Below are 21,983 nucleotides of genomic sequence, written 5' to 3'. Positions count from 1 at the left end.
TTTACATACACTTAGGTTGGAGTCATTAAAACTTGTTTTTCAACCACTCCACAAATGTCTTGTTAACAAACTATAGTTTTGGCAAGTCGGTTAGGACATCTACTTTGTGCATGACAAGTAATTTTTCCAACAATTGTTTACAGACAGATTATTTCACGTATAATTCACTGTATCACAATTCCTTTGGGTCAGAAGTTTACATACACAAAGTTGACTGTGCCTTTAAACAGCTTGGAAAATTCCAGAAAATGATGTCATGGCTTTAGAAGCTTCTGATAAGCTAATTGACATCATTTGAGTCAATTGGAGTTGTACCTGTGGATGTATTTCAAGGCCTACCTTCAAACTCAGTGCCTCTTTGCTTGACATCATGGGAAAATCAAAAGAAATCAGCCAAGACCTCAGAAAAAACATTGTAGACCTCCACAAGTCTGGTTCATCCTTGGGAGCAATTTCCAAAGCCTGAAGGTACCACGTTCATCTGTACAAACAATAGTACGCAAGTATAAACACCATGGGACCAAGCAGCCGTCATACCGCTCAGGAAGGAGACGTGTTCTGTCTCCTAGAGATGAACGTACTTTGGTGCGAAAATTGCAAATCAATCCCAGAACAACAGCAAAGGACCTTGTGAAGATGCTGGAGGAAACAGGTACAAAAGTATCTATATCAACAGTAAAACGAGTCCTATATCGACATAACCTGAAAGGCCGCTCAGCAAGGAATCGCCATAAAAAGCCAGACTACGGTTTGCAACTGCACATGGGGACAAAGATTGTACTTTTTGGAGAAATGTCCTCTGGCCTGATTAAACAAAAATAGAACGGTTTGGCCATAATGACCATCGTTATGTTTGGAGGAAAAAGGGGGTGCTTGCAAGCCGAAGAACACCATCCCAACCGTGAAGCACGGGGGTGGCAGCATCATGTTGTGGGGGTGCTTTGCTGCAGGAGGGACTGGTGCACTTCACAAAATAGATGGCATCATGAGGAAGGAAAATTATGTGGATATATTGAAGCAACATCTCAAGACATCAGTCAGGAAGTTAAAGCTTGGTTGCAAATGGGTCTTCCAAATGGACAATGACCCCAAGCATACTTCCAAAGTTGTGGAAAAATGGACAACAAAGTCAAGTTATTGGAGTGGCCATCACAAAGCCCTGACCTCAAACCTATAGAAAATTTGTGGACAGAACTGAAAAAGCGTGTGTGAGCAAGGATGCCTAAAAACCTGACTCAGTTACACCAGCTCTGTCAGGAGGAATGGGCCAAAATTCACCCAACTTATTGTGGGAAGCTTGTGGAAGGCTACCCGAAACGTTTGACCCAAGTTAAACAATTTAAAGGCAATGCTAATTGAGTGTGTGTGTCACGCCCTGACTCTGAGGATTCTGTTGAGTCAGGGTATGTATTTTCCGTGTTGTGTGTTGCTATGTTGATTTCTATGTTTTAGATCTAGCATGTGCAGATCTATGTTGGCCGGGGTGGTTCCCAATCAGAGGCAGCTGTAGCTCGTTGTCTCTGATTGGGGACCATACTTAGGCAGCCTTTTGGCACCTGTTAGTTGTGGGATCTTGTTCCGTGTGAGGTATGTTTTTTGTCTACCTTGGACTTCACGTTTCGTTTGTTGTTTTGTCGTGTGTTCAGTACGTAAATAAATATGAATGCATATCACGCTGCGCCTTGGTCCTTCTCGTCCGTAAACGATCGTGACAGAAGATCCCACCAATCCTGGATCAAGCAGCGTGACGAGGAGAGAGGATGGACTTGGGAGGAGATGAGCGAGAGTCTGGCAAGAGGGATGGAGGCCATGATCACGGGGGAGAGACAATCCCCCAAAAAATTTAGGGGGGGGGGCTCACGCCGTGGACGACGAGGCAGCAGGAGGCTGCGATAGAGCGGTTCCGCTGTTTAGCAGAGGAGGCCACCAGATTAGGGGGGTCATTGGTTCAGAGGGAGCAGAAGGAAAGTGTAGAGGCACGGCGAGAGGAGCTGGTTAGGCAGCAGAAGGAGCGGGGGTTAATGAAGGAACCCAGTCCCGCTCCTCGCACCAATCAAGTGGTGCGTGTCGCCAGTCCGGTCCGGCCCGTTCCTGCTTCCCACACTAAGCCAGTGGTGTGTGTTCCCAGTACGGTTCGGCCCGTTCCTGCTCCTCGCATCAAGCCAGTGGTGCGCGTCGCCAGCCCGGCCCGGCCTGTTCCTGCCCCTCGCACCAAGCCAGTGGTGCGCGTCGCCAGCCCGGTCCGACTTGTTCCTGTCCCTCGCACCAAGCCAGTGGTGCGCGTCGCTGGCCCGGCCTGTTCCTGCCCCTCGCACCAAGCCAGTGGTGCGCGTCGCCAGCCCGGTCCGACCTGTTCCTGACCCTCGCACCAAGTCAGTGGTGCGCGTCGCCAGCCCGGCCCGGCCTGTTCCTGCCCCTCGCACCAAGCCAGTGGTGCATGTCGCCAGCCCGGTCCGACCTGTGCCTGTCCCTCGCACCAAGCCAGTGGTGCGCGTCGCATGCCCGGCCTGTTCCTGCTCCCCGCACCAGCCTAGTGGTGCGTGTCGCCAGTCTGGTACGGCCCGTTCCTGTTCCCCGCACCAAGCCAGTGGTGCGCGTCGTCAGCCCAGTCCGGCCCGTTCCTGCTCCCCGCACCAAGCCAGGGGTGCGCGTCATCAGCCAGGTCCGGCCCGTTCCTACTCCCCGCACCAAGCCAGTGGTGCGTGTGTCCAGTCCGGCACGGCCCGTGCCTGTTCCACCGGTCCCTGGTCCGGCACCGGTCAGCTGCTCCACTCCGGAGCCAGAGCAATCCGCTCCACCGGGGTCTAGTCAAGCTCCGGTCAGCGGCTCCACTCCGGAGCCAGAGCAGTCCGCTCCACCGGTGCCTGATCCAGCTCCGGTCAGCGGCTCCACTCCGGAGCCAGAGCAGTTCGATCCACCGTCGTCGGGTACAGCTCCAGTCAGCGGTTCCAGACCAGACCAGGGGCGCAACAGGGAGGCGGATAATAGGTGGTGGTCACGCCCGGAGCCGGATCCGCCTCCGAGGCGGAATGCCCACCCGGCCCCTACCCTGTTATGTTTATGTGGCGCCGTCGGAGTCCGCACCTTTGTGGGGGGGGGGGGGGTACTGTCACGCCCTGACTCTGAGGACTTGTATTTGTTGAGTCAGGGTGTGTATTTTCCGTGTTGTGTGTTGCTATGTTGATTTCTATGTTTTAGATCTAGCATGTGCAGATCTATGTTGGCCGGTGTGGTTCCCAATCAGAGGCAGCTGTAGCTTGTTGTCTCTGATTGGGGACCATACTTAGGCAGCCTTTTGGCACCTGTTAGTTGTGGGATCTTGTTCCGTGTGAGGTATGTTTTTTGTCTACCTTGGACTTCACGTTTCGTTTGTCGTGTGTTCAGTATGTAAATAAATATGAATGCATATCATGCTGCGCCTTGGTCCTTCTCGTCCGTAAACGATCGTGACAGTATGTAAACTTCTGACCCACTGGGAATGTGATGAAAGAAATAAAAGCTGAAATAAATCATTCTCTCTACTATTATTCTGACATTTCACATTCTTAAAATAAAGTTGTGATCCTAACTGACCTAAGACAGGGAATTTTTATCAGGATTAAATGTCAGGAATTGTGGAAAAACAGAGTTTAAATGTATTTGGCTAAGGTGTATGTAAACTTCCGACTTCAACTGTATATACAATAAGGAAATTGCCCCAGATCCCTCTGTCGCTATTTTCGGGGTAGCCCCCGAAGGGCTTACTTTCTGTAACACCCAAGCAGAGGCCATAGCCTTCTCGTTCCTTCTGGCCCGCCCACTTATTCTTTTTAAATGGAAGTCAGATACCCCGCCATCGCATGCTCACTGGGTTAGGGATGTTATGGCCCATCCTAAATTGAGTAAGGGATGTTATGAACTTACTTATATAGTATTTTTCTTCTTTTATTTTATTATTATATAATTTGTATTGTCCAACAGCTGTTGCATTGGATAGTACCAATGTAACTTGTTGCTGTATTTATGTTTTGTTACTGTTGATTATCTACTTTTAAAAACCAATAAAACCAATTGAAATAATAATAACTTTCTTTCACTTTGAAAATGTGTAATAGGTTTTGTAGATCCGCAGAATTATTTATTTTTTTAGATACAATTTTAAGGCAACAAAATGTGAATACTGTGCAAGGGGTGTGTACACTTTCACAAGTCACTTTGGTTTCCTTATTCTAAAACAAGGCTGTTTTATACATTTAGCTTTTGGCCACATTTCCTTATTTACCCTCTTCTCCTCGCAGCTAAAGCAGTCTTGGGAGCGTTCACAGAATATCACATGGCTTCTCTGTTTGAAGACAGCTGGGCACTCCTGAATCTTGTGAGAGGCCTTAAGACTCTAGGAGGAGGCTAGAAAGAGAGAGAGATAGAAAAAAAGATAAATGGAGCACTGATTAACCATAACTGTTCTGAAAGCAGTAACTGATTAACCATAACTGTTCTGAAAGCAGTAACTGATCAACCATAACTGTTCTGAAAGCAGTAAATGCCATATTATTCCTGGTTTGTGGTCTGACAATGTTTGTCTTGTTTGTCCGATGTGGCACAAAAACATGCTCTGTATATCTCTAAATTCAGTTCGGGGACAAGATAAACACTCATTACATTATGAAAATATGATTTGACACATGGTTAAGAAAGCAATCCTGGAATGTTGTTTTCAGATGCCTGTTTCAGCTTGTTTTCTAGTGTGGGAAATAATAAATGCAATCAAATCAATACTTCCATAACCATTGCAATTCACAGCAAAGTCATATCAGCAGTGAAACATTACTGCAAAATAACACCAATTTACACACATTTGTCAGTCCACTAAAACTCAAATACATATTATAAACAAATGTGTATCATAACAGTACAACAAATTCCAGCAAAACAATTATCTGCCGTCCTCATTTTTGCAATGATACCGTGCAACGCAAAAAGAACCCAGTTAGAAGTAGCCAAGTAAGAATGAGTGACTCGGTGTGTTAGTCACCACAGTCCAGTAGCAGTTAGAACCATGCGCCAGTAGACCAGCCAGTTTAAAGGAGTACCTCAGGTGCCTTCCTCTTAATCAACCTGAGCTGTGGGGAGCTTGTGGATGTTTCCCCCCCTCTCCCCATGTCCTCAGTCTGCTCTGTTGCTGGGGGTGCAGCGGGTGCAGGGGATGGAGGTGGAGAGGGTAGAGCGGGCTGGGGGGTCAGAGAGGGCGAAGGAGTGGGTGTGGGTTCAGTCATGGGTTCGGGGGGCGTAATAGGGTGGGACAGTGGCTCCTTGGTGTCACACTGATCGAAGCTCAGCACCTCATATTCAGTCATGTCAAAATCCTGCCCTGCACCATGAGAATGACCGTGGTAAAAATAATTACAGACACGCATCAGAAAGTATGCTGAAATCTGCAGTGAAATGTACTATAATTATTGAAGTGATGTAGCTCATTTCATTACACTGAGGTTGTTATGAGTTCAGTTTACTATGGGGCAGAGTAGGGTTGTTGTTCTCTACACAGACCAAGGGAGCAGACATCATCTGACCATGTGTGCAGGCAGGGGAATAAGAACTAAAATAATGCTGAAAGAAATGGAATACCGTCTCTCACAGGGCAAACAAGCATACCTATGCCATTAGGACGAGGACTCCTCTTCAGGGCCCTTCATTAAGTCTCTGCAGAATTATGTTCAGTACACTGGATTTCTATCTTATCATTCAATTTGCCATGCAAGCAGAAATCAAAAGGCCAAAATAGCCTTTCATTACCCTGCTCTTTCAGTATAAAGGATGCTTGTGGACTTATCAGATAATATCATGTTGTTCTGAAATCAGATAATCACATTGTAATTATTGCACAACAAGTGTGTGGTAAGTTAACAAAAACATTGAAAATGTGTTAATCATCCACACAGTACAGCCACTTACAGTTACAGTTATCCACAATATTAGTGCTTTAAAAAAAAATGATGTTAACAGAGCCATGGTGCAAAAGCATTCCTTTTCACCTTTGTGACACTCAATAACCTCTTGGAAAATAGACTAATCAATCCAAACAAAGTGAATCTCAAAGAAACTTTGGACTGTACAACACATACTGTATAATGACAAGACATGAAACATTGAATGAGTCTGGCCACTGGAGAGCAGGATGTGGTCATTCAATGATAACATCTAAAAGTTAAGTATTCCTAGATGGGTTGAGAGCCTCCCTGGCAGCCCTATGGAGACTGACCTGCAGTCAGAGAGCGTCACAAACAGGAAGGGAGATGTGGGGTTAGGGGGACTCAGGAAAGTCATCTTACAGAACTATTATCTGCAGGCTTAAACAGGAAGGAGGCCATATGATAGTTTTCAAGTTTTAATGTCACATGCACAAGTACAGTGAAATGCCTTTCTTGCAAGCTCTAAACCCAACAATGCAGTAAGCAATAACAATGTAATACTAAAAATAACATAAGGTAGAACAAAAACACACAATAAATAAAAATTAGAAATAAGAAGAACATGAGAAAGTAAGTAAGCATACTATATACAGGGTCAGTCAGTTCCAGTACCATATTTACAGTGTGCAGGAATACTGGAGTGATAGAGGTAGATATGTATAGGGTTAAGGTGACTAGGCATCAGCATATATGATAAATAGAGTAGCAGCAGCGTATATGATGATTGTTTGTGAGTGGGTGTGTGTATAGAGTCAGTATAAATGTATTTGCATATTATGTGTGAGTGAGAAAATTATGAAGTGAGTGTTTGTGTGTGTTGGAGTGTCAGTGTGCGTGAATGTGTAGGGCCCTGTGAGTGTGCATAGAGAAAAATTGAAATAAAATACAAGGGTCAACTCAGATAGTCCGTGTAGCCATTTTGTTAGCTATTTAGTTAGCTATTTAGCAGTCTCATGGCTTGGGGATTGAAGCTGTTCAGGAGCCTCTTGGTGTCAGACTTGATGCACCGGTGGTTGGAGTATTTAACGATTTTCTGGGTCTTCCTTTCACACGGCCTGATATAGAGGTCCTGGATGGCAGGGAGCTCGGCCCCAGTGATATACTAGGCTGTCCGCACCACCCTCTGTAGCACCATGCGACCGAGGGTGGTGCTATTGCCATATCAAGCAGTGATCCAGCCAGTCAAGATGCTCTCAGTGGTACAGCTATATAACTTTTTTGAGGATTTGATTGCCCATACCAAACCTTTTTAACCTCCTGAGGGGGAAGAGGCGCTGTGTGTATGTGGACCATTTTACAGTGCCTTCTGAAAGTATTCAGACCCCTTGACTTTTTCCACATTTTGTTACATTACAGCCTTATTCTAAAATTGATTTAATTGTTTTTTTTCCTCATCAATCTACACACAATATCCCATAATGACAAACCAAAAATAGGTTTTTAGAAATGTTTGCTAATTTATAAAAAAGAAATAACTGAAATGTCACATTTACATAAGTATTCAGACCCTTTACTCAGTATTTTGTTGAAGCACCTTTGGCAGCGATTACAGCATTGAGTCTTCTTGGGTATGACGCTACATACTTGGCACACCTGTATTTGGGGAGTTTCTTCCATTCTTCTCTGCAGATCCTCTCAAGCTGTCAGGTTGAATGGGGAATGTTGCTGCACAGCTATTTTCAGGTCTCTCCAGAGATGTTTGATTGGGTTCAAGTCCGGACTCTGGCTGGGCCACTCAAGGACATTCAGAGACTTGTCCCGAAGCCACTCCTGCGTTGTCTTGGCTGTGTGCTTAGGGTCTTTGTCCTTTTGGAAGGTGAACCTTCACCCTAGTCTGAGGTTCCTGAGCGGTCTGGAGAAGGTTTTCATTAAGGATCTTTTCTCTGTTCATTCTGACTAGTCTCCCAGTCCCTGCCGCTGAAAAACATCCCCAGAGCATGATGCTGCCACCACCATGCTTCACTGTAGGGATGATGCCAAGTTTCCTCCACACGTGACGCTTGGCATTCAGGCCAAAGAGTTCAATCTTGGTTTCATCAGACCAGAGAATCTTCTTTCTCATGGTCTGAGAGTCTTTAGGTGCCTTAAGGCAAACTCCAAGCGGGCTGTCATGTGTTTTTTACTGAGGAGTGGCTTCCTTCTGGCCTCTCTAACATAAAGGCCTGATTGGTGGAGTGATGCAGAGATGGTTGTCCTTCTGGAAGGTTCTCCCATCTCCACAGAGGAACTCCGGAGCTCTGTCAGAGTGACCATCAGGTTCTTGGTCACCTCCCTGACCAAGGCCCTTCTCCCCCGATTGCTCAGTTTGGCCGGGCGGCCAGCTCTAGCAAGAGTCTTGGTGGTTCCAAACATCTTCCATTTAAGAATGATGGACGCCACCGTGTTCTTGGGGACCTTCAATGCTGCAGACATTTTTTGGTACCCTTCCCCAGATCTGTGCCTCGACACAATCCTGTCTCGGAGCTCTACGGACAATTCCTTCGACCTCATGGCTTGGTTTTTGCTCTGACATGCACTGTCAACTGTGGGACCTTATATAGACAGGTGTGTGCCTTTCCAAATCATGTCCAATCAATTGAATTTACCACAGGTGGACTCCAATCAAGTTGTTGAAACATCTCAAGGATGATCAATGGAAACAGGATGCACCTGAGCTCAATTTTGAGTCTCATAGCAAAGTGGCTGAATACTTATGTAAATATGGTATTTTTGTTTTTTATTTTTATTATGCTTTGTCATTATGGGGTATTGTGTGTAGATTGTTGAGGATTTTTGTTTATTTAATTTAATTTTAGAATAAGGCTGTAACGTAACAAAATGTGGAAAAAGACAAGGGGTCTGAATACTTTCCGAAGGCACTGTAAGTCCTTAATGATTTGGACACCGAGGAACTTGAAGCTCTCGACCTGTTCCACTGCAACCCGTCGATGTGGATGGGGGCATGCTCACCCCTCCGTTTCCTGTAGTCCATGATCAGCTCCTTGGTCTTACTGATGTTGAGGGAGAAGTTGTTGTTCTGGCACCATACTGCCAGGTCACTGACCTCCTCCATGTAGGCTGTCTCATCGTCGCCTGTGATCAGGCCTACCACCGTTGTGATTGCATCGTCTATGGATCTGTTGGGGCGGTATGCAAATTGCAGTGTGTCTAGGGTGTCTGGGATGATGGATTTGATGTGTGCCATAACCAGCCTCTCAAAGCACTTCATGATTACAAATGTGAGTGTTACAGGGAGGTAGTCATTGTGGCATGAAGCCTTAGAGTTCTTGGGAACAGGAATGATGGTGGACATCTTAAAACGTGGAGATTACAGACTGGGACAAGGAGAGGTAGAAAATTACCGTGAATATGCACACCAGCTGTTCTGCGCATGCTCTGAGAAGGCTCCCTGGAATACTGTTGGGCCCCGCAGCCTTACGGGTGTTGATGTGATTAAAGATTTTACTCACGTTGGCCTCGGAGAGTGAGATTACCCAGTCCTCTGGGTCGGTGGCAGCCCTAACACTCGGCACGAGGTTGTTATTGTCGAGCATGCATAAAATGTATTGAGTTCGTCTGGTAGAGGCATCATTGGGCAGATCACGGCTGGGTCGTCCTTTGTAATCCGTAATGGACTGTAGCTCCTGCCACATGCGACGGGTGGCGAAGCCTATGTAATATGATTCCATCTTATTCCTATATTGTCCTTTTGCTCGTTTGATGACTCTGCGGAGGTCGTAGCGGGACTGCTTGTACTTGTTCCTGTCCTCAACCGTAGCCTCGGGGTTGTCTGCAATAGCCCTATGTGCGGTAGCCCTGTCCTTTAGTTTAGCGCCAACCTCTGTGTTAATCCAGGCCTTTTGATATGGGAAGCAGCGAACCTTTACTGTGGGGACAACGTCACAGATGCATTTCCTAATGAAGCTGATTACAGAGGTGGTTAGCTTGTCAATGTTATTGGCGAGTCGCGAAACATATTCCAATCAGCGCTAGCAAAGCAGTCCTGTAGCATAACCTCTGATTCTGGTGACCATTTCTCAACAGAGCAAGTCACGGGTACTTCCAGTTTGAGCTTCTGCTTGTAAACAGAAAGCAGGAGTACGGAGTCATGATGTGATTTGCTGAATAGCGGACGAGGGAGGGCCTTGTATGCTTTCTTGTGGGTAGAATAACAGTGGTCTAGGAGACATGTTTATGGAAGTTAGGCATCTTTTGTCTTAATGACGCTGAGTTAAAATCACCGGCAACCAGAAAAGCAGCCTCCAGATGTACGTTTTCCTGCTTGTTTATAGCCTCGTACAGTTCGTTAAGTGCCAGCTTGTTATTTTTCTTGTCCTGAGGTGGAAAGTATACAACAGTCACGATAACAGCTGAAAAGTCCCTCTGGAGAAAAAAGGGTCGGAATTTGACCATCAGGTATTCCAAGACGGGTGAACAATGGGTCGACACTTCCACCACGCTTGAGTCAGCACACCAGTTGTTGATGAAGAGGCAAACCCCTCCCCTTCTCGATCTCTCTGACTCCACTGTCCTGTCAGCACTTGAATGGAGAATCCATCGAGTTGGATAGCCATGGGGGATATCTTGTCCGAGAGCCATGTTTCAGAAAAGCAGAGAATATTGCAGTGTCGAGAGTCCAGTTGGTGGGTTGAAGCTGGTAGACCAAAACCGATAGTAAAAGGCTCAAATTCGAGTCATTCAAAACAAATCTCCCCCATCCCCCGCATCTCATTTCCACGTAACATGGCAGAGACTCGCACATGAGCCTTTCACTTTTGGTTTTGGTCCACTAGCTTCAAACAGCTGTAAAAACTATATTTGTTGTTATTGAAAATATATTCCACAGCGATTTAGATGGTACAATGATTCCCTACAATATTCAGTACTTGTTTTCTCTCATAAACTGAAATTCAGCGAACAGTGTAGAATCTTTGCAACCACGAAATGACAGAGCGATTTCCACTAGATAACACAGCCACAAAGTCAGAACATCTTTCCCATTTTGACAACATGCTCCAGTGGGAGAATCAATAGGCAAATATCAGCCAATCACAACATTGGTGGGTAAGTAATTCTAAGAAACACTATCATTTCACCATTACTGCAGATATATTATGGACAATTTCTGAAATTAGAATGCAAAAATTCTACAAAAATCGTATGTGTAACACCTTTAAACTGTGCTCACTCTTTTCACCAGTGCTGTGGTCAACCATTATTTGCCAAATATACCACATTTGCTCTATTAGGCCGTACTAGTGCACATGCTAGTGTATAGAAATTGCCAATCCTATGTACCATATTGCTACTTAACTATTACCTGGTAGTTATCTAGGTCATAAAAATGTCATATGGAAAAAGTTATGACACTCCCTTCCCTGCCCTTGTTGTGGCCAATCATTCTGTCTGTATCTTGGTTAGTTATGTAAGTGTATGTGGCAGTATAGTCTCACCCTTGGTGTAGCCAATCTCTGACTTGCTGCGCATCATCGTCCTGGCCCTTTGTTGTCCAGCTGCAGACTGGGTGTGGACAGATCCAGCGTCTATCTCAGTTGGGTCGGACTGGTAGGCGGACAAGTCCTGCATGCTGAAACTTCGCAGTCTATCTGACAGTACTCCTTGGCTCTGGTGTGGGAGACAAAATACATTAACACTATGAATTATCTACAGTGCCCCTCCACTAATATTGGCACCCTTTGTAAACATGAGCAAAACGGGCTGTGAATTTTTTTTATTTGCTGTTTATCCTCTTGGTCTTTCATTCAAAACATTCACAAAATCTAAGCTTTAATTGAAGTAAAATGATTGAAAAAAATAAATGTGAAATAAATATTTTTCTCCGAAACATGTGTGCCACAATTATTGACACCCCTAGAAATTCTTATGAGTAAAATCTAACTGAAGTATATTCCCATTCATATTTTACGTTTTTAAGTTCACCTCAGTGATTAGGAACACTTAAGCGGTAAGCCATGACTTCCTGTTTCACTGAGGTATAAATATGAGGTGACACACAGGCCAAGTTCCCATAGTCATCTATTACTATGGGAAAGACCCGAGAATATAGTAATGATTTGCGACAAAAGGTTGTTGAGCTGCACAAATCAGGAAATGGCTATAAGAAAATAGCTCAATGGTTGAAAATGGCCATTTCCACTATCGGCAATAATTAAGAAGTTTAAATTTACATTTACATTTTAGTCATTTAGCAGACGCTCTTATCCAGAGCGACTTACAGTTAGTAAGTGCGTCTATTGACCCCACGCACAGTGAGTAGGATGGTTAGAGTGGCCAAAAAATCTCCAAGGATCACAGCTGGAGAATTGCAGACATTAGTTGGGTCTTGGGGTCAGAAAGTCTCCAAAACTACGATCAGACGCCACCTACATAACCACAAGTTGTTTGGGAGGGTTGTTATAAAAAAGCCTTTGCTTTCATCAAACAACAAACCGCCTACAGTTTGCCAAACGTTACTGGAACTTTCAATGGGACCAGGTTCTATGGTCAGATGAGATCAAAATATAGCTTTTTGGAAACAAACACCAGAGGTGGGTTTGGCGTAGACAGAAAGATAGCCATGCAGAAAAGTACCTCATCCTCACTGTGAAGTACGGTGGTGGATCTTTGAAGTTGTTGGGCTGTTTTTCTTCCAAAGGTCCTGGACTCCATCAAGTACCAGCAGATATTATATCAAAATCTGACTGCCTCTGCTAGGAAGCTTAAACTGGGCCGTGGTTGGATCTTCCAGCAGGACAATGATCCAAAGCACACCTCAAAATCAACACAAAAATGGTTCACTGACCATAGAATCATGGTTTTTCCATGGCCATCCCAGTCCCCTGACCTAAACCCCATAGAAAACCTGTGGGATGAGCTGAAGAGGAGAGTCCACAAGTGTGGACCTCGGAATCTGAAGGATCTGGAGTGATTCTGTAAGGAGGAATGGTCTGAGATCCCTTGCCATGTGTTCTCCAACCTCCTTACGCATTATAGGAGAAGACTCAGCGCTGTTATCTTGGCACACATATAATTGAGAAAAATATTTGATTTATAATAAGAATTTATTTTTTCTTGCAATTATTTTACTTTAATTAAAGGTTAGATATTTGTGAATATTTTGAATGAAAGACCAAGAGGATAAACAATTTTTAAAAAATTGTTCACAGACCGTTTTGCTCATATTTACTAAGGGTGTCAATATTAGTGGAGGGCACTGTATATGAATAGAGAAAAACATAACTTCACCCCACCCAGGACAAATCAGAAATTCAAAGAGTCAGCATTACCTTTGTCGCAGCCAGGACTGCAGCTGTGGCTGCCACATTCAAACCTTTCCTCCCAAAAGTCACCAGAGTGTCATAGCTTTTGTCCTTTGCTTGGCAGAGATAGTCATCAATGTCCTGGACAGACGGAAAAACACACACATATTACAGTAACTGTCTTTTTCTTGGCAGGTCATGTGAAAAACACATTCCTAGGTTTGATGTACTGTATGTAAACAATTGTCACATCTCCTCCCGTTGCTCTGATTCGCCGGTCTACTGAGCCACCGGTCTGACTGCACCACCTCGGCAACACCGGAATGGAAACCCAATGCACCCTAATCACCTCCAGCGCACCTGCACCTCATCATCTCATCACCACCCCTATATAGCCCTGGACTGTTCAGTGTTGAGTTGTGTGTGATTGTTAGTGTCTTGTTGTGTACTCGCTCTTTGTTGTTCTCTTGCTCAGTGTTAAATAAACCTTTACATTGTTGATTCCTGTGTCTGCGTCCTGCCTCTTCGTATCCTCAGTACTCATCACAGAATCACACACCAATCACGAAGATGGATGCAGCAGGTAATCCTCCTGGAGTTTCCCAGCTCCTCAACCAGCACCAGCAGCAGATTGCCCAGCTGAACGCCGTCATGCAGGAAGTGCTCCAAACGCTGCATAAACTGACCATCGCTCCGGTTCCACCTCAGGGAGCGGCGAGTGCACCCAGTCCACCTCCTCCCGTGCTATCACCAACGTCTGAGGGACCCCTCGCCCTGCCAGAGCGCTATGACGGGAAAACGACTAAATGTAGAGGCTTCCTGCTACAGGTTTCACTGTATCTGGCGTGTCAGTGTGGGGCATCTCCATCGGACCAAGCCAGGATAGCGCTGGTGATTTCGCTACTGAAGGGAAAGGCGCTGGATTGGGCCACTGCAGTCTGGGAAGGAGGTGAGGCCGCGGCGCTTCCCTACTCCACCTTCCTCGCTCGGTTCAGGGCGGTGTACGATCATCCCAAGGAGGGAAAGGACGGGGGTGAGCGTCTCCTCCGGCTACAACAGGGAGAGGGGGCCGCGTTCGAGTACGCCCTGAGCTTTCGCACGGTTGCGGCCTCTTCTGGCTGGAATGAGCGTGCTCTGCACATGGCCTTCAGGAGAGGCTTACGGGAGGACATCATGATGGAACTCGCATGTCGGGATGACGAGATGGACCTTGATACCCTCATCGCCACGTCCATTCGTCTTGACGACATGTTGAGAGACCGACGGCGTTCCCAACACCACCCGGAGCCTCGGCGCTCACCCCATCTGAGCTATGGAAGCTGCCCTGCCTCCGAGTCCTCACCCATGGAGGTGGGCAGCACCCCCTACACCACCACGGACCACAGATCTCCTGGCGGCTCCCTATCTAGGCGGTCTGACTCCCGTCGCCGCTCCGTGAGTGTTCCGTCATCACCTGTCACCAAACCATTGTTTTTAGTTCCCCTAATGGTGAATGGTTCTTCCTTCTCTTCGCTTTCCACAGCAATTATAGATTCTGGATCAGCAGGGAACCTTATAGATAGGGAGCTGGTCTCTGAATAGGGGTTGCCCACCATGCTACTGCCTTCTCCGCTACATGTCACCTCTATGGACAATAAACCACTTGGATCAGGCACCATTACGCACGTCACTCTCTCATTCACCATCACCATCACCATTCCCACACTACCGGAGCACCACGAGGAGCTGTCCTTCCACATCGTCACGTCACCCCTTCACCGGATCGTCTTGGGATTGCCCTGGCTCAGACTACACAACCCCACCATCAATTGGATCACCAAGAGGATCACAGCCTGGTCCTCCTCATGCCGGAGGACCTGCCTTCCGGTGGTTTGTTGTTTCACGTCAGTGGAGAGTCTGGAGTCCGCCCTCTAGCCCAACATTTCACGTGATTACGCAGATCTCTCCGATGTCTTCTCTGCCTCCAAGGCTAAGTGTCTCCCTCCTCACAGGCCCTGGGACTGCGCCATTGACCTGCTGGAGGGACAACATCCCTCAAAGAATCGCATTTAGTCCCCCTCCATAGCGTAGACTGAGGCCATGGAGAAGTATGTGGCAGAGACCCTGAAACAGGGGTTCATCAGACGCTCTCCTCTCCTGCCTCCGCCAGCTTCTTCTTCGTGGCCAAAAAAGACGGAGGACTGAGGCCGTGCATTGACTACCGGGGGCTGAACGCAGTCACCACCAAGTACCGGTACCCCCTCCCTCTGGTTCCGTCGGCCATCGAGCAGCTGCGAAGGGCCCGGTAATTTACCAAGTTGGACCTGAGGAGTGCCTACAACCTGATCCGAATCCGGGAAGGAGACGAGTGGAAGACGGCATTCAGCACTACCTCAGGCCACTATGAACACTGTGTCATGCCCTACGGCCTCGCCAACACACCTTCCGTGTTCCAATCCTTCGTCAATGACGTGTTCCGAGACATGCTGAGTAGACAGGTGGTGGTGTACATCGACGATATCCTGATCTACTCGGCTACGTTCGAGGAGCACGTCAGGGACGTCAGAGTGGTCCTACTCCACCTCCGGGAACACAGCCTGTTGGTGAAGGGGGAGAAATGTGAATTCCACCAACAGGCCATCTCCTTCCTGGGATACAGGATCAGTCCTCGGGGTGTTCATGGAAAGAACGAAGACGGACGCCGTCAGGTCATGGCCAGTCTCCACCACCATCAAGGGCCTACAGAGCTTCCTTGGCTTCGCACATTTCTATCGCCGTTTCATCAGGTCCTTCAGCTCCATAGCCACCCGCTCACCTCTCTCCTTAAGGGGGGGCCTCAGAAGCTGGCCTGGAACCCTGAGGCTGATGCTGTCTTCAAGAGGCTGAAGGAGAGGTTCACCACAGCGCCCCTCCTAAAACACCCAGTTCCAGCTCGTCCTTTCCTCCTGGAGGTGGACGCATCTGAGGAGGGTGTGGGTGGGGTCCTCTCCCAGCGGCAAGGTAAGCCAGAGAATATGTATCCCTGTGCCTTTTTCTTGAAAAAGCTTACCCCCGCAGAGAGGAACTATGGAGTTGGAGACAGGGAGCTGTTGGCCGTGGTCCTCGCTCTGGAGGAATGGAGACACTGGCTGGAGGGCGCAGTCCATCCATTCCGGATTCTCACTGACCACCGGAATTTGGAGCACATACGGGCAGCGAAACGGATGAACTCTCGTCAAGCCAGGCGGGCCCAGTTTCTTACTCGCTCTCAGTTTATTCTGTCCTACCGCCCAGGATCCCAGAATGTGAAAGCCGATGCACTCTCCAGGATGCACCATACCGGAGAAAGGAAGGATCTGGGGGTCCTATCCTGCCTCCGTCTCTCATCGTGGCACCTGTCGTTTGAGATGTGGATGAAGACATCCGCCTGGCGGCACAGGAGGACCCAGCACCTGCCAACGCCCCTCCGGGGCACGTGTTTGTACCCACCAGGGTCCGTAACCGCCTGCTGATCTGGGCGCACACCATCCTTATGGCAGGGCACTCCGGTATGACGCGCACCCTACATTCTCTCTCACAAAAATACTGGTGGCCCACCTTGGCTAATGATGTCTCCCGCTATATCAACTCCTGTTCCGTATGTGCCAAAACGAAGACACCTCGGAACGCACCGGCAGGTAAACTAGTTCCTCTCCCAGTGCCTCAGCGACCTTGGTCACACCTGTCCATAGACTTTGTCACCGACCTCCCACATTCTGACGGCTTTACCACAGTCCTGGTGGTCGTAGACCGGTTCTCCAAATCATGCAGTTTTTTGCCACTAACTGGTCTTCCTTCTGCTCTCCAGGTCGCTGAGGTCCTATTCCAACAGATCTTCTGGCATTATGGACTTCCGGAGGACATCGTCTTGGACCGTGGCCCCCAATTCACCTCCCAAGTGTGGAAGGCTTTCCTGGAGAAGATCGGGTCCATGGCCAGCCTCACTTCCGGGTATAGGCATCAGACGAATGGGCAGGTGGAGTGCATGAACCAGGAGCTGGGGAGGTTTCTTCGTTGCCACTGTCAGGACCGGCAGGGTGAGTGGGCAAGGTTTCTTCCCTGGGCAGAATATGCCCAGAACTCCCTCGTTTACTCCTCCACGGGGCTCACTCCCTTCCAGTGCGTCCTGGGGTACCAGCCGGCCCTGGCCCCTTGGACACCCAGCCAGACTGATGCGACCGCTGTGGACGAGTGGTTCCGCAGGGCCGGACAGGTCTGGGACGCCGCCCATGTCCATCTCCAGAGGGCCATTCATCGGCAGAAGGACCAAGCCGACCGCCACCGCGGTGTGGCCCCCGTATTCCAGCCTGGGGATCGTGTCTGGCTGTCCACCAAAAACCTCCCTCTCCGCCTGCTCTGCAAGAAACTGAGCCCCTGGTTTGTGGGGCTGTTTAAGGTCCTTCGGCGGATAAATTAGGTATTGTACCGGCTGCTCCTTCCCCCTCACTACTGTGTCTCATCCACTTTTCAAGTGTCTCCTCAGGCCGGTGGTTCCTGGTCCTCTGACGGATGCCGTCCCCCGGGGTTCGCCCCCTCCGCCCCTGGACATTGACGGGAGTCCGGCGTATGAGGTGAGGGACCTGCTGGACTCCAGGTTCCGTGGGGGACGGCTCCGTTACCTGGTGGACTGGGTGGGGTATGGTCCTGAGGAGAGGAGCTGGGTTCCGGCTGGGGACGTTCTCGACCCCAACCTAATTTGGGTCGTTGTCCTGGCTGGCGACGTCCTGCGGCGGGAGCCACACGTCCTGGGGGGGGGGGTTACTGTCACGTCTCCTCCCGTTTCTCCCCTCCGGTGCTCTGATTCGCCAGTCTACTGAGCCACCGATCTGAGCGCACCTCTTCGGCAACACCGGAATGGAAACCCAACGCACCCTAACCACCTCCAGCGCACCTGCTCCTCATCATCTCATCACCACCCCTATATTGCTCTGGACTGTTCAGTGTTGTGTTGTGTGTGATTGTTAGTGTCTTGTCGTGTACTCGCTCTTTGTTGTTCTCTTGCTCAGTGTTAAGTAAATCTTTACATTGTTGATTCCTGCGTCTGCGTCCTGCCTCTTCGTATCTTCAGTACTCGTCACAACAATACATTTTGTAACTATTTGATAATTAATATGGTCTTGTGATTGCTGTTTAGCAACGCACATGTTTTTTCATGCATAAAGAAAGAGTGGACATGTTCATTGTCTTTTAGAATCAGAATTATTGTTTATTTTCATCTGACACTGGATCCCTCTGTTGATCCCCTCTCTAATCTGACGAGTTTTCTGACCACAAAATAAAGTGAAAAGGAGGAAGGAAAAACCATGCCGTTTCTTATGCCCATCCAGCCAAAACATTGCCAGCTAAGAAAATGTCATCCAACTTCTCCCTTGGATAATTGATCACAGCAAACCCTGTGCCGTTAAAATGTTTAGTAGAGCATATAAAGCATTTTTTACATTGAAGACACTTTATAATACATTTCAAGAGGACAATGAAAACTGGACTAATGCACAGGCCTCACCTTCTCTTTTGAAGAAAGTGTTGGGTGAACAAACTTCTTGTATAGAACACTGGACCCCTTTGTGTAGGGAGACAGTAACCATAACACAAAGGCAATCTTCAGCTCATAATATAAAGGAACCCTACAGTGAAGGGAAGAATAATACAGTGACCATTTAGAGCATTCATAAAATCTATACTCTCCATTACAATAGCATCATCAGTCTTATGACTATCCTGCTGTAGGCCGATGTTATGTGACTGTGTACTATTTCAGAACAATATTTCGGTGAAGTGAAATAATACTATACATAAACAAAACAGATATTTTATAATACACCATTTACTTACCAACAGATAAATATATCTGTGATGGTTTCCATGGTGGTGAACAGTGCAAATATTATCCAGTACATCATCCACTTTACCTTTAAAAGCAGAATAACTCTCAGTCTGGCACATAATAGTTCAGAAATATTAAACTAAATTGTTTAAATCCTGTTTTAAAGCTGCAATATGTCATTTGTTGGGGGACCCCACAAAATTCACAGAAATGTGAGTTGTAGATCTGTCATTCTCATTGAAAGCAAGTCTAAGAAGCGGTAGATATGTTCTATGTGTGCTATTTCTATGCTCCCCGTTTTTAGGATTTGTTTTTGCATCTTTTACTTTTGGTTTTGTACACCAGATTCAAACAGCTGAAAATATTTTTGGTTATGGAAAATAAATTTCACTGCGATTTAGATAGTACAATGATTCTCTACACTATACTTGCTTGTTTTGTCACATAAACTGAAATTAGGTGAACTATTAGAATTTTAGCAACCAGGAAATGGCGGAGCGATTTCTGCATAGTGCATCTTTAAGTAATTCAGTCCAATAGTTGGCTGGGTCTGTGAAACTGGCCCATAATGTGTAATCTACACAGACTGACTCAATATGGCATGTTACTGTTTGGTTTAATTTTCACTTTTTTCAGACTGCTGCTCATACTCACATATTCCTTCACATCCTTTGATTTGACAGCTTTGTATGAGTAGTATGCAGGATATAATGTGCCAAATATAAGCCTGGAAAACATCAAACATGTCATAAGCCTATGCAATAAATGTTTTCCCAGCACATCCACACACATTTATGAGGATAAAAGCAAATAAAACGCAGTAAAGTGGAAACAGTCCAAAGTACAGCAACTGACAGCAGTTCACAACTGAATTGTCACATCATCAAAAAACAAACATCTGTTTTTTATAATTTTGATATGCTACATTATCCTCTGGGTATTGGGTTTATTATTAATTTACTTTGTTAAAACTGTTTTAGATTTTATAATTAATGTTGACATAAAAAAACAATAATACATCAACAGGGAGTAACTATTTGCGCCTTTCCTTTGCGCCACGTCCCATTGACATCAATGAGGCCTCCGCGAAACTCCGAGTTTCAAGGGCTCAAGTAATTCCAACTCCGCCCATATTGTTGAATGTTATTGATATGAAGAAACTAATATTTTCAACAACAATCAAAAACAAATAACTAAACTGACATCAGAGCTCATCTAAAATCTGACAGATTAAACAGGGACACGAGGACTCTTGGCCTACCCATGTGCGACTGTATAACTCTCAGACAGGACCCCTTGAAGCAACAGTCCAGCAACAGCTGGGGGTGTGACCTGCTCAAATTACTGACCTGTGACCTACATATGCACACACCGGGTTGTCCTGTAGAAAACAATGCCAAATACATAAGGTCACTCAAAACAAAAACGTATTCAGTGTTTCTGCTCAAGACCTCAGAACAACAAACATCTATTGTTGGATAGGCTATAGAGCTTTGAATGCCAAGACAGCCAGAAGACACTTGCTGCCCCTCACGTCTGAAACAGCAATGTAATATGATATTATAATCTAAATTTTATTGACGTGCTATTTTGAGATTTGTTTTAGGCCTACTCCAAGCCCATATGTTGTGAACACGTTTAATAATTTATCCATATTACAACACAATACGAATGGCCAGTGGAGCCTAGAATGTTGCTTCCATAGTTGAATGTGCTTAAATATTCGGATGACTATAATTATCAGAACATATTGCAATGAAGTCTATAATTATATGCAACACTTGCATTGTAACCTGAGAAGGTTGACCCATTCCAAATAAAGAATATAAAGTATCATAAAATTGCTCCGCTCACCACTGCTCTGTGTTTTGGGCATTTTATTCAGTCAACTTTGCATTTAGGCCTACTGCATGACATATCGATGGCAAAATTATTTTTGTTTTATTATTTCCATTGCTCTGAATGAGCAGACATATATCAATAAAAATATACATATTTAATTTGGCCAATCGTCATTCTTTGTCTGGAATGGAAAGAAAACGCATGTAAATACATAAGAGAACATATCATCGACCCATTGAATGTGATATAGAACCCATTCTTTCAGTAAGGAATAACATTTCAATCATAAACAGAGCACAACATTCTGTCTCGTCTCAAACCCCCGAGTCACTGTCTCTGCTTAGAAATAAGAGGTGTCCTAAATAGGCTATAAAGCGGCCACTGCTGACATGCACCTTGTGTCACTGAAAACCCCCCGCAGATTTATCGTAAACGGCATTATCTCGAGGTGGGCTATTTTAGAAAGAATAAAGAATGTGATAAAAATAACTTACACCACAATTCTAGAGATTATCCAAGAGACCATTGCGCTGAGGAGGCGACAGAACGTGCTGTCAACAGGGAGGAGTTTCCTTCTTGAGCGTTGGCAGTTGCCATTTGACAGCAGCGTCAGCGAGTGGCAACCAAGGCGTCAAACGCTGCGCCGCACCCAGATATGAACGTGATACAGAGTGAACAGCTGTGAGTCTACTGAAATGATCATGTCATTGGCCTACCTATCTAATATTGTTTATACGTATACTGAACAAAAATATAAACGCAACATGTAAAGTGTTGGTTCCATGTTTCACGAGCTGAAATAAAAGATCCCAGAACTTTTCCATATGCACAAAAAGCTTATTTCTCTAAAATGTTGTGCCACCAATTTGTTTACATCCTCATTAGTGAGCATTTCTCCTTTGCCAATATATTCCATCCACCTGACAGGTGTGGCATATCAAGAAGCTGATTAAACAGCATGATCATTACAGAGGTGCACCTTGTGCTGGGACAATAAAAGGCCACTCAAAAATGAGCACACAACACAATGCCACAATGTCTCAAGTTTTGAGGGAGCATACAATTGGCATGCTCACTGCAGGAATGTCCACCAGAGCTATTGCCAGAGAATTGAATGTTAATTTCTCTAACGTA

General features: G+C 46.2%; 1 protein-coding gene across 2 annotated transcripts; it reads right to left on the bottom strand.

Annotated features, from left to right (window-relative positions):
- Positions 1 to 3,946: 3,946 nt before the first annotated feature.
- On the bottom strand, positions 3,947 to 21,964 carry reep1 (receptor accessory protein 1). 2 transcript variants are annotated; one of them, XM_084143778.1, is made up of 8 exons: positions 21,344 to 21,964; positions 19,662 to 19,734; positions 19,016 to 19,092; positions 18,687 to 18,807; positions 13,214 to 13,327; positions 11,381 to 11,552; positions 5,070 to 5,347; positions 4,195 to 4,383 (listed from the first exon to the last, which is right to left on the bottom strand). In XM_084143778.1, exons 1-8 carry the CDS (start codon positions 21,373 to 21,375, stop codon positions 4,309 to 4,311), a joined length of 942 nt encoding a protein of 313 aa, XP_083999904.1. In that variant the 5' UTR covers positions 21,376 to 21,964; the 3' UTR covers positions 4,195 to 4,308. The 2 variants fall into 2 exon arrangements, with proteins under 2 accessions (XP_083999905.1, XP_083999904.1); XM_084143779.1 differs by lacking the exon at positions 5,070 to 5,347 and having other exon boundaries at positions 3,947 to 4,383.
- Between the last annotated feature and the right edge of the window lie 19 nt (positions 21,965 to 21,983).

The sequence above is a fragment of the Coregonus lavaretus genome (genome assembly GCF_964263955.1).
Source record: "Coregonus lavaretus genome assembly, chromosome: 27".
In the NCBI taxonomy this organism is placed as follows: domain Eukaryota; kingdom Metazoa; phylum Chordata; class Actinopteri; order Salmoniformes; family Salmonidae; genus Coregonus; species Coregonus lavaretus.
Note: the sequence above shows the minus strand (reverse complement) of the source record. Positions and strands in the feature narration are given on the sequence as shown.

Bases quoted from the DNA above. Each gene is read 5' to 3' on its own strand.
- reep1 (XM_084143778.1), bottom strand. From the start codon at position 21,375: ATGGTCTCTTGGATAATCTCTAGAATTGTGGT. The intron at 13,328-18,686 runs GTGAGGCCTGTG...CCGTCTGTCCAG, and splicing joins CACTTTCTTCAAAAGAGAAG to GACATTGATGACTATCTCTG. The intron at 4,384-5,069 runs GTACTCCTTTAA...CTCTCTTTCTAG, and splicing joins TTAAGAGGAAGGCACCTGAG to CCTCCTCCTAGAGTCTTAAG.